This window comes from Oryx dammah, unplaced genomic scaffold, assembly GCF_014754425.2.
Source record: "Oryx dammah isolate SB20612 unplaced genomic scaffold, SCBI_Odam_1.1 HiC_scaffold_2, whole genome shotgun sequence".
Classification (NCBI taxonomy): domain Eukaryota; kingdom Metazoa; phylum Chordata; class Mammalia; order Artiodactyla; family Bovidae; genus Oryx; species Oryx dammah.
Window position 1 is genome coordinate 41,152,168 of NW_024070186.1, and position 12,742 is coordinate 41,164,909.

The window sequence follows — 12,742 nt, forward strand, 5'->3', positions numbered from 1 at the left end:
AAATTGAGTATTTTTGTTCCTTAGAGCCTCAGTCATTCTACACCTTTCATGAAAAAAATGTTGGAGTCTTTTATCTATTGAATTGTTAGTCTATTTCTTACTGTAATCAGTTTGTTATATATTCTAAAGACTACCATTTTCATAATTGCAAGTTTATTATTTACATTGTGCTTTGACTTTTCAACCACTTTACTAGATTTTTAAAATATTATTGTTAAATTTAACAAAACTTAATTTATCAATATGCCTTTCATAGCCTTTAGGTTTTGTTTGGCTTTTAATATGTGTGTGTTGTATATTTTATTAAATTCTTCTTAAGGACTCTTTCCTTTCATTCAACCTCTTGGAGTCTAAAAGGATAGGAATAGCAAACAACCTGTATTTCTCTATCACCATATTTTGTTTTTCTCTACACTAAGCTTACTTAATCTGACCAAAAGGTTTTCTCTTCAGTTAATCATCCAAACTCTATTTTCCTTTTAAGTCTTAAAGTAAAAGTTAAAAACCTTTTCCTCACCTTGACAATTATTCCAAAGAATTTTTCCCATATTATTATATTACAATGTACTTTTATAATTTGTCTTTCATTTGACTGTGATTTTTTTCTTTTCTTTTTTATTTTTGAGGATGAATAGTTTGCCTAATTCTACTGGGTATTGACAACAGAATTATATATTCCATATTAATATCTATTGGGTGAGTGTATAAGTGAAGATTGGAGAAGGCAATGACACCCCACTCCAGTACTCTTGCCTGGAAAATCCCATGGACAGATGAGCCTGGTAGGCTGCAGTCCATGGAGTCCGCAAAGAGTCAGACTGAAGCAACTTAGCAGCAGCAGCAGCAGCATAAGTGAGGATTAGTGTCACTTAGGTTATTCATCCTACAGTAGTAAAACATCTGGGTTTGTATATCTTCTGGTGGTATAATCATTGATTTTTCTGACTATAACTAAGAGTTTTGGGGTCATATTGAATATTTATGTACACCTCTTGACTCAAAACATTTTTTACAGTTAAAGTATATGTGTATTTTTATTTCATTTTAGGCCTTGTTTGCTGAAATATTGGGGCTAAACCATTTCATGACACTCTTTTCAAGCATTCAAAGTTTTCCACCAACATCAGATGAAAACATAATTGTGAGAGATACAACATTCAATGATATTCCTGTCCGTATATATGTGCCCCAACAGAAGACAAAATCATTAAGAAGAGGCTTGTTTTATATTCATGGTGGTGGCTGGTGTTTTGGTAGTAATGGTAAGGGTGATACATTGGTAGATTCATTTCATATAATGTAAATGATGATTCTCATATGGGGAGCTACAAAATAAATATCATGCTCCTGCTTCTGAAATTATTTTCAGGAAAGCAACATGAATTAAGTTTTTGAAATCTCAGTCTGAATAAAATGTTAACATTCAGAATTTAACACATTTTTGTTACAAAAATTAAGACAGTTTCTGATCCTACCATTCACTAACAGAACCTACAAATTTCGCAGAATGAAGATTAAGCACCTTAGCAAATAAAAACTCTTTTTGTCTTTGAACTCATTAACATATTGCTGGAAATGTCTTATTTATCCTTCAAGACTCAAATGATTATTTTCCAAGTTCCCAATGGCCCAATATAGATGTGAAAAAGCTTTCCAATTACTTAATTAAATGTTAAGGTACAGTCAGCTTTCTTGAAATCATCTCCTGCTTAACAGTATAGGACTAAATAATGAGTTGCATTTTATTATTATTTTTCCCTTGAAGAACATTTCTATCCTTTCCCAGATCAAGTTGTACTCCAGAAAAACAGTTTAGTTTTTATGTTGAAAGGAGACATTTAATACATTTTTTCATGTATGTTATCACAATGGATAGCACTGTGGATTGAAAGTAGGAAGATGATGTTCAAGGTCCAAGGTCCAGTGTATTGAGAGTATGGTTGGCAAAGGTAAGACACGCCACTGTGCTCTGAAAAGGAAAATTGATCAGGGGCAAGTGAAAGGATCACCAGACTTCATGATTCACATTCTACTGACATGTGAATATGTAAACTGATCAACAGGAAGCTAAGTATTAGACTTTTTTCTTTAGGTAATATTTTAAGATAAAGGGAAGAAATATAAAGTCATCACAGTAAACTTTATTCTTGACTATCATTTTTAAATTCTTATAGTGGTCCAGTCGGAGAAGGCAATGGCACCCCACTCCAGTACTCTTGCCTGGAAAATCCTATGGACAGAGGGGCCTGGAAGGCTGCAGTCCATGGGGTCGCTGAGGGTCGGACATGACTGAGTGGCTTCACTTTCACTTTTCACTTTCATGCATTGGAGAAGGAAATGGCAACCCACTCCAGTGTTCTTGCCTGGAGAATCCCAGGGACGGCGGAGCCTGGTGGGCTGCCGTCTATGGGATCGCACGGAGTCGGACACGACTGAAGCGACTTAGCAGCAGCAGCGGTCCAGTATTGTGGTCTTTTACAGACTGGGACCTGGGGACCGGAGTCGACGGAAAGAAAGAGAGAAAAAGAGAGAGAGAACAGTATCTCTCTCGGGTTATGTGGAAAACCAATAAAGCCCATGAACAGGATTTGTACCGCTTACAAAGGCACAGGGCATCCTCTCAAGGAGGTCTTGAAAGCCCGGTGGAGAAACTGAGCTTGGTAGGCTTCCACGCTCCAAAGAGAATGAAGACAGAGAGAAGAACGCGGAGGACCCAAGTCTCTAGTGGAACAAGGGTATTTCATTAGCAGAAATGCATGCTTATATATTTTCAGTAAAATGATTACTCAGCCATTACAAAGAATGAAATTCTACCAGTTGCAACAAAATGGATAGTCTAATACATACAAGGTCGCTGAAGAGAGTCAGCGAAAGGAATCCAAGCAGATGCCTTTTCCCATGATCTCAGTCCTGAGAACTGCATGCAGCTCTACTCTTTCCTGTATTCCAGAAACTGATAAGGAACAGAGAGTCCTTAAGAAATGGCACACAAAGGAAAATGCAGTATATTGGATCCCTTAAAGTTGAACGTCCCCGACAGTCCAGTATTTTTTCTTTTATTTCAGATTATTACACCTATGACCTTCTGTCAAGATGGACAGCAGACAGACTTGATGCTGTTGTCATATCAACCAAGTAAGAGCTGTGTTATTTGATTTTAGGCCATATGCCTTACATATCAATATACACACAACTATATAGAGTGTCTTATTATGGCAAAAATTAATCTGTGCCTCTAATGACATTGACTATGGACGGAGAAACCTAATGTCAGAAGCTGTCCAGTCCAGCAGTGGAGAGAAAAGGCATACACCATATTTGAAGAAGGAACAGAGGTCAGAAAGGAAAGATGCTCAAGTGAAGTTAGCCAACAATATCACATGGATTTAACTACTACCTCTGGATCTTTCCCTATAATTAGCAGAATATTAAGGAAATTTTGGAGCCAGAGGATTGGGGTTGAATGTCAGCTCTGCAGATTGGTAACTATGTGATATTTTAAAGGATATTGACTCTAAGTATTAGTGATTTGCATATCTCATCATTGACATGGGAACTACATATTATAATACATGTAACAGTGCTTAGAAAGGTGCCTAGAAGTTAGTAATCCATTGATATTACCCATATTTACCATGAAAGTAAGACAAAACCTATCTCAAAGTCCATTCTAATACACACTTTAGAAAGAGTAGGAAAAAGGTTTAGATTTTCTATAGAACACACTCTCTGTGAGAACCTCCTTAAACATAAACTTCAGAAAATTCAGTTAATGGACTAATGAAATAATGATCATATTAAACTGATATATTTTGGTAAAATAACAGTAATTCTAGAGAAACAAGTAATAATAATGACTTTTTTTTTTAAGGTAGAACATTTACCAGCAATAATCACTCTGCAAATATTTTTTTCTGGGAAAGGTAGCAGCTATTAAGTTTTTCCCCAAGACTGAACCAAATTTAACAATTGGACTTTACATTTTGATTATAAATATGGCAAATATGGCAATATTTAGAGATTCTTAGTCAAATTTTATGATTAGGAAAAACGTGTTTCCAACAAATATGTTGGTAAAAGCAAAATTTTACTTTTGATTTTGGGTCAAGAGTCCAGGAAAACCAATGGTTATAGCACAGGGAACTCTGCTCAATATTCTGTTATAAACTATATGGAAAGGAATCTGAAAAAGGATGGATATATGTATATGTGTAATGGAATCACTTTGCTGTACACTTGAAACTAACACAACAATGTTAATCAAATATAAGCCAATATAAAGTAAAAATTAAATAAAAAATTTTAAATGATAAGAAAATCAATGATTAAGAAAGCATTGTTTTCCTATCTACAGCTACAGACTAGCCCCAAAGTACCATTTTCCAGTTCAATTTGAAGATGTGTACACTGCATTAAAATGGTTTTTAGACCCCCAAATTCTTGAAAGCTATGGTGTAGATCCTGGAAGAATCGGTATCTCTGGAGACAGTGCTGGAGGGAATTTAGCTGCAGCAGTGGCACAGCAGGTAAGATGCTCATCATTTTCACTTATTGTATTTTCTTTATCTTTCATTTACTAATTTTTGACTCATACATCAGGATTAGAAATATAATTTGTCACTAATTTTATTTTACTTATTTAGGGAACATTGAGAAGAATGATTTCATACTTTGGTACTTCTTTATATATAAAATGCTGAAACAATTTCCTATATAGTTCATTGGCATCTTTAATGAGAGAAAATCAATAAAGGGTAACTATAAGTATAATTAAGAAATCAGAATATTGTATGTAGTCTAAGTATATTCATGACATATGTTCAGAATATTGTATATTATAATATACTTTAATATGTGTATATATGCTTATCAGAAAGAAATATAGGTCATCACTGAGAGAAGTCAACATGATCCTAGGTTCCAGTTTATTCTTAAAACTGATTTTTTTGTTAGTAATCAACAGAGAGTTGAAGGTAAACAGATATACAAAGAGGAAAATAAAAACAAATTAACAGGAAAAAAATATCACTCAGATTCAGATATTGTTATTGTTAGAAAAATGTTTTAGTAGAATCTGTTTAAAATAAATAAAAGTGTATTTTAAAATTTGGAAATATGCTCATGAAAGAAGCTATAAAAACTAATATAAGATATTGGAAAAATAAACAAAATTTCAATAAATAAAAACATTACCCATACAAATTAGGCTTTCAATGCAGTTGTTTTAAGATTTTATACATTTTGAGCAATTTTAGATTCGTATAAAAATTGAGAGGAAGATGAGAAATTTACAGTCTACCTTCTGCCACACTTTCATAGATTCTTTCATTATCAACAACCCCACCCAGAGTGGTACATTTATTACAGTTAATGAACTTGTATTTACACATTATAATCCTCCAAAGTCCATAGTTTATATTAGGGTTCATTCTAGGTTTTACTATGTAGAAGTGTTAACATATTGACTGCAATACAGCAATATAGAAAGTTGGAAGAGAGATCAGAAAATTGTTTGTAATATTGAACAGAGAGATTAAAAGATAGAAAATACAAAATAGTGAGAAGTCATTAAATATATGAGTGAGTGAAGTCGCTCAGTCGTGTCTGACTCTTTGCGACCCCATGAACAGTAGCCTACCAGGCTCCTCCATCCATGGGATTTTCCAGGCAAGAATACTGGAGTGGGTTGCCATTTCCTTCTCCAAGAAATCTTCCCTACCCAGGGATTGAACCCAGGTCTCCCGCATTGTAGGCAGACGCTTTACCATCTGAGCCACCAGGGAAGTCCTGGCAAAAAGACTAATATGAATATATCCTCCTAATCTGAGGAAAAAATGACATTTTTTAGAAATAAAATTCCAGAAAATTCACAGCAGGCAGAAGGAAATTAACCACTGAGGGAGGATCAAAAAGGTAGGAAAAAATAAAGAGAAGGAAAAAAGGTAAATATATTCACAAACTAAAATGAAAATGAGCATGACTCTATAAAACAATAATAATTGTGTCCTGTGATATAAAAATAGAAATAAATTAATTTGAAAAATAATAATTACCTATGCATAGAAGGGCTAATTAGGATATTGAAATATTCCAATAACTTTATATTCTGTAAGAAGGTAATAAAGATATAATTAATATTCAGTTCAGTTCAGTTCAGTTGCTCAGTCGTGTCCGACTCTTTGAGACCCCATGAAACACAGCACGCCAGGCCTCCCTGTCCATCACCAACTCCCAGAGTTCACTCAAACTCATGTCTATCGAGTCGGTGATGCCATCCAGCCATCTTCACATTGATAGAGTAATGAATTTTATGTTTATCCTTAGTGGACATATAAAAAAATTTTATAAAAATGTACCAATAAAATGATATCACTGGAAAATTGAATAATAAAAAATATTTCAAAGAATACAAAAGGGAAAAAGAATAATAGAATAGATGAGATAAATAGAATGTACAATAATACATAAATTATGAATTTAAACCAAAAATATTAATAAATGTTTTGATGTAGAGGTATTAAAAATTCTGGTAGAATACAAAAATGGAAACAATAAAATTTTAAATTCCAACAGAAGTTGTATGAATAGGATGTTTTAAAATACAGATATAGATAGGTGCATGAAAAAAGATAGTAAAAGATATGTCAAGCAAATACTGATCAGTATACTTATTTTACAATCATATTAAATAATCTTAGAGGAAAGAAACTATTCCTGGGATTAACATGCAACATTCCTAACTATAATTCCATTTACTGGAAGATGAAAAAAAACCCACATCCATTTACATGCAATTAATAACAGTCTGAAAACACAGAGCAAAGCTGATAAGAAATAAAGGAAAATGAACAAGTTAATAGCAAAACTGGAAGAATTTTACTAATCTCTTTCAGTAATAGAACAGTATGGTTGATAAATTTAAACAGTGAACATAAAATAATAAACAGAAGAATGTACATTTCTTTGAAACCCACAAAACAGTTTTCTTAATTATGCACATATGCAGGGTTATAAACCAACTCTGAAACAATTCAAAGAACTGAAATCAAATAGACCCCTGCTATTCATAGCATAGTATGTGGACTAGCAGTATCAGCAGCATCTGGGCACTTATTGGAGATAGAGAATCATTGGTCTTACCACAGATGTCCTGAATAACACTATGCGTATGTAACAAGAATTCCAAGTGATTCTAAGTATGCACAATAAAATTTGAGAAATCAAATTATTTTGATTATATCTCTGTCCACAGTTAGCATAATGCTTTGAACTACTAATAAAATATCAAGAGAAAACTCTGTATGTTTTGAAAGTAAGATGCTCATTCCTGATTAATCCACCTGTGAAAGAAGAAATCATAATGAAAATGTGAAATATTTGACCTGCATTATAATAGATATACATTATACTGTGTGAAACACAGATATATCAACATTCAGAGGAAAATATAAAGCCTTAACTAAATATAAGAAAAAATTGCTAAAATTGACAGGTCAATATCCATTTCATGAAATTAAACAAAGAAAAGAATGCCTAAAAAATAAAAACAAAGACAAAATAAAAAGGGATAAAAGATAGATGAGAGCATAAAAATGAAATTAAAAATAAACACAATAAGATCAGAAAAGTCAACAGAAATAGTTTCTTGAAAAAAGCAGTACAGTTGATTATTAGTCTGGGTGAGACAGACCAAAAAAAAAAAAAAAATGAGACTCTTAATAAGTTGATATAAGGAAGAAAAGGAGACTATAGCTATATATCTTACAGATATTAAAAATACAATAGTATACTTTGAACACCTTTAGAGCAATGCATTCAAATTTACATGAAATAGAAATATTCACCATAAAAAGAACTGACTCTAAAGGAAATATGTAACAAGGATTATATTATTATCATGAAATAAACTGAATGGTCATTTTTATATTTTGACACACACACACTCCAGGATCAAATAATTTTAAACACAAACTCTAAGAAGTATTTTTAACAGAAATATCTACTAAAAACAAATTCCAAAAGTTGCAAAATGTTGCATTTTGGGAGGCTGATGTATCTTGATTTGTAAACTGACAAGGTCAATTTGAGAAGGAAAAATAATAAACATCTACATTTGTGAACACAGATGCAAAATCCTGAACTAAAATACTATCCAAAAAATTAAACAATACTTTAAATGGTTAGTATATCATGACTATTTTGAGTTCATTCTAGTAGATTGTGATAGGTTTAACATTAAAATACCTTTAATACAATTCTCCAAATTAATAATTTAAAGAAGAAAATAATGATTATCTTAGTAAAAGTAAATTGTTTAAAGATAATATCCAAAATCTACAAATATGAAAAAATTAGGAAACAGTGAATAGAAAAGAATCTCCTTAATTTGAAAAAGTATTTATACAAAATCACTTAGAAGAAACATCATACTTAATAGGTAATTCATAAAAGTTTTCTCTTGAAAATTGGATACACACTACCTGTACCCAATTGTACCTGAAATCCTGGCCAGTGCTCTGAATGATAAGCAAGTGATACTATTTTTCGGTGTGTTAATCAGTTTGATTCTTCCTGAGTATGTCATTGCTTCAGGCATATACAAGATAAAGTTTTAACTTACCAAACATAACTATGTAGTACACTAGATACATATTTTATGACTGATAAAATGATCAGTTTGTTCCAGTAACAGAAGCACATTGCAGGAAAATTAGCTTTGAAGAAAACTATAGAATTCTGTTTCTGGAAGAAGATGGGGACTATATTTAGAAAAGCACAAAAATTCACATTTTATTTGAACTATTGTTTAAATATTAAATTTGAGTAATAAGTTAAAATATCAAATAAGTTCAAATATTAAAAACTTAATAGTTCTGTATAATTTAAACTTACCCAGAATTAAGCATCTCTTTAAAACTCAAGGTATTTCCTTCCCATCTCAATTCTTGCTAACATATTTAGATATTTAAAATAATTCTAATAATAGAAAAATATGTTAATCACTCAGTCGCGTCTGACTCTTTGTGACCCCATGAACTGTAGCCTGCCAGGCTCCTCTGTCCATGGAATTTTCCAGGCAAGAATACTGGAGTGGATAGCCATTCCCTTCTCCATGGGATTTTCCCTATCCAGGGTTTGAATCCAAGTCTCTGGCATTGCAGGTGGATTCCTTACCATCTGAGCCACCAGGGAAGCTCAATAATAGAAAAGAGAAGATCAAGTACATGGTTATGAACTTATAGAACCTCAGATGATAAATCCAGGTTCCATAAGTATGAAATTACATTTAGTAAAAGATCCTCTTTTTAAAAAAATGATTCTATTCCACAGTCTATGAGGATACAAATTAATTTTGCTTTGAAAATTAAAACATATTAACTTTATGAACATCTAATATACAGGGAGGCCTGGCATGCTGGAGTTCCTGAGGTTGCAAAGAGTCAGACACAACTGAGTGACTGAACTAAACTGAACTGAATACTAAAATTTACTTGATATTAAGATTTTTATTTTTTATCAAAATGTGTTATTGAATTGTATTTTTAAGAACCTTAATAATACATTATTTTAACATTGTGGTTAATTTTTTCATTAAAAGGACTTATTAAAACAATATATTATAATTTTTTTCAGCTCTTAGAAGATCCAGATATCAAGATCAAGCTCAAGGTTCAGTCTTTAATATATCCTGCCCTTCAGAATTTTGATTTTGATTTACCATCATATCAAGAAAATGCACATTATCCAGTTCTGTCAAAATCACTCATGGTCAGATTCTGGAGTGAATATTTTACTTCAGATAGATCACTTAAGAAAGCAATGCTTTCCAACCAACACATTCCTCTGGAATCAAGCCATCTGTTCAAATTTGTTAACTGGAGTTCTTTGCTCCCTGAGAAGTTTAAGAAAGGTCACATTTATAAGACTCCAACTCACGGTAGTTCAGAGCTAGCTAAAAAATATCCAGGGATTCTAGATGTGAAAGCTTCACCATTGCTAGCTGATGACAGCAAGTTGCGTGGTTTACCCCTGACCTATGTCATCACTTGTCAATATGATGTCTTAAGAGATGATGGACTCATGTATGTCACTCGACTTCAGAATTCTGGAGTTCGAGTGATCCATAACCACATAGAGGGTGCATTCCATGGAACACTTTCTTTTCTTTTTACTAAAGTTGGTTATAGAGCAGCCAATCAGTATATTAATTGGCTACATGAAAACCTATAATAAAAATCTGATCAATATAGAAAAAGGTAAGCCCCAGAATTTCAGGAAAAAAGGACAAACACTGAGAGTATTCACATTAGGAATACGTGTTTTATAGACGTATGAACATATTATAGACGTACAGTCTTTCTAAATCTGCATGTAGGTAATCGTTGTTATTGTCAAGGAATGATTTTTACAGGTTAGTCTCAGTAATTCACTCACTTTTGTTTCTCAGAGTATATTAGATTTTATTTTTCACTTTTAGCTATCATTTTCAAGCATCTAGTTTTCTTACATTCCTTTCATTTTACTTGCTTCATAAATTATTTCAGTTAGAAGTGTCTGCTTGTTTAATATCAACCATTTACTCTGCGTGGTTTCAGGTCCTTGGATAAGATCCATTTAATGCTGGCATGAATGAAGTTATTATTCTTTCTATGTATTTTTGTCCCAGTTCTATATCAACTGTCCACCACTGCAAAATTTATTTTCTAATGCACAACTCCTTAGTCAAGGAAAACAAAATATAAATAATTGAGATATAAAGATATCTCAGTCTCTTGATATTTTGATGAGAGGTGCTGACAGATTATTTTAGCCAGACAAAAGCAACATTTACTTTTGGATAATCTGAATCTTTTTTTAAAATATAAATTTATTTATTTTAATTGGAGGCTAATTACTTTACAATATTGTATTGGTTTTTCCATACATCAACATAGAGTCAGCTAAGAAAATAGCTCCAAATATGAGTAGCTGAGCAGTAATAGAAGCACAAGGAAACAAAAATACATATGTGTATACATATTGGACTTCCTTGGCGGCTCAGATGGTAAAGCGTCTGTATACAATGAGGGAGACCCAGGTTCGAGCCCTGGGTTGGGAAGATCCTCTGGAGAAGCAAATGGCAATCCACTCCAGTAATATTGACTGGAAAGTCCCATGGACAGAGGAGCCTGGTACACTACAGTCTATGGGGTGGCAAAGAGTGGGACACGACTGAGCAACTTCATTTTCACTTTCATACATATATGTTTGCACATATGCTCATATACCAATGTATTTAATCTATATCTACATATATATATATCTGTATATACACACACACCCACTCCAGTGTTCCCTGGAGAATCCCAGGGACGGAGGAGCCTGGTGGGCTGCCGTCTATGGGGTTGCACAGAGTCAGACACGACTGAAGTGACTTAGGAGCAGCAGCAGCACATATATACATGTCCTCAAATGTATACCAAGCCACATTATAGCATTATAAATTTAAAAATAGTTTTGGGAAAATAAATTATTGAGTAGTTGATAGGTAAGTTTGAAGATGTTTTATATAAAATAAATTTATTTAAAAAAAATTGTATGTGTGCCTCTAAATAGAGAATTTATGAAACATAATTAATTCAATTATTTGAAAAAAGTGCTGTAAAAATATTTTGTTGAATACTTCTGTTACTGGTGTTTGTCATTATCCTCTGCCTACCTCAAAGTATTCTGCAGTGGAAAACTTCATCAAATAAAGACAGTCCAGTGTTCGAGTTCAGCATACTAGAAAATATTTCCTTAACTGAATTAGTGTATTTAAAATAAAACAAGCAAAAACACTGCTGAATAAGTGAATGGATGTGAATTAGACCAAAACAGAAGTCCAGAAACAAATCGTGCATTATTATGTTATTTTCTTAAATTTATATCTGATTTTTTTCATATTTAAACCTGTTCAAAATTACAATATTTACTTGTAATTTTCATTTTCTAGTTGTTGACATCAGGGATATAGAAGCCAGTTGCTTTTATATATTGACCTTGTATCCTAAGCCCTTGCTAAATTCAGTGAAAGCTCTACACTAAATGATTTATGATTTTCTATGTAGATAATTGTTTCAACTGTGAATATGAGTTTTATCAATAATTATTAACAGTCTTCATACCTTTTATGTTTCTTTCTGGTCATATTGCTCTGTCTAGGATCTCCAGTAAAGTGTTAGGGAAAGAGTGGCAAGAATGGATACTCTTGTGTTTTTTCCAGCGTTCAGATTTTAATTATTTGATATTAAGTGTATTATCTAACAGCTTGATTAGGTCTGCATTTTAGAGTTTCTTTTTACCAAATGTGTTTATTCTCTTCAAGTTTGCTTTTTGAATTTGGGACAATGAAATAATTGCTGAATTTTGTCTAATATAGTTGCTACATAAATTGAAATAATTACATGCTATTTTCTCTGTATTCAATTTATCTGGTTGTTTAATCTACAAAGTCAATCAATTTTTGTACTCCAGAGATGAATTATACAAAGTCATACAATTCTTTATATTTATTACTTTTTTCTTCATTTCTTAAAGAACAGATTTTTATTCCAATTAGAGACTCTTAATTGTGCTCCTTAAGCATCAGGGTACATGACAATCAGTGAATGACTATGTAAATTAAACTCCTCATTTTTGTCAACTTCCCATCCTGATGCCTTTGCTCTCTGCTGAAGAAAAACAGAAAACATCAATAGAAAGTTCTGTCAGGTGGGGTAGA

The 12,742-nt window shown here is 32.5% G+C and overlaps 1 protein-coding gene across 1 annotated transcript; it reads left to right on the top strand.

The window, feature by feature from the left end:
- The first annotated feature begins 1,046 nt into the window (after positions 1-1,046).
- LOC120858798 (arylacetamide deacetylase) lies at positions 1,047-12,527 on the top strand. The gene is made up of 4 exons (XM_040235117.1): positions 1,047-1,262; positions 3,066-3,135; positions 4,355-4,526; positions 9,634-12,527. The coding sequence occupies exons 1-4, from the start codon at positions 1,085-1,087 to the stop codon at positions 10,228-10,230; spliced, it is 1,017 nt and encodes a 338-aa protein (XP_040091051.1). The 5' UTR covers positions 1,047-1,084; the 3' UTR covers positions 10,231-12,527.
- The last annotated feature ends 215 nt before the right edge of the window (positions 12,528-12,742 follow it).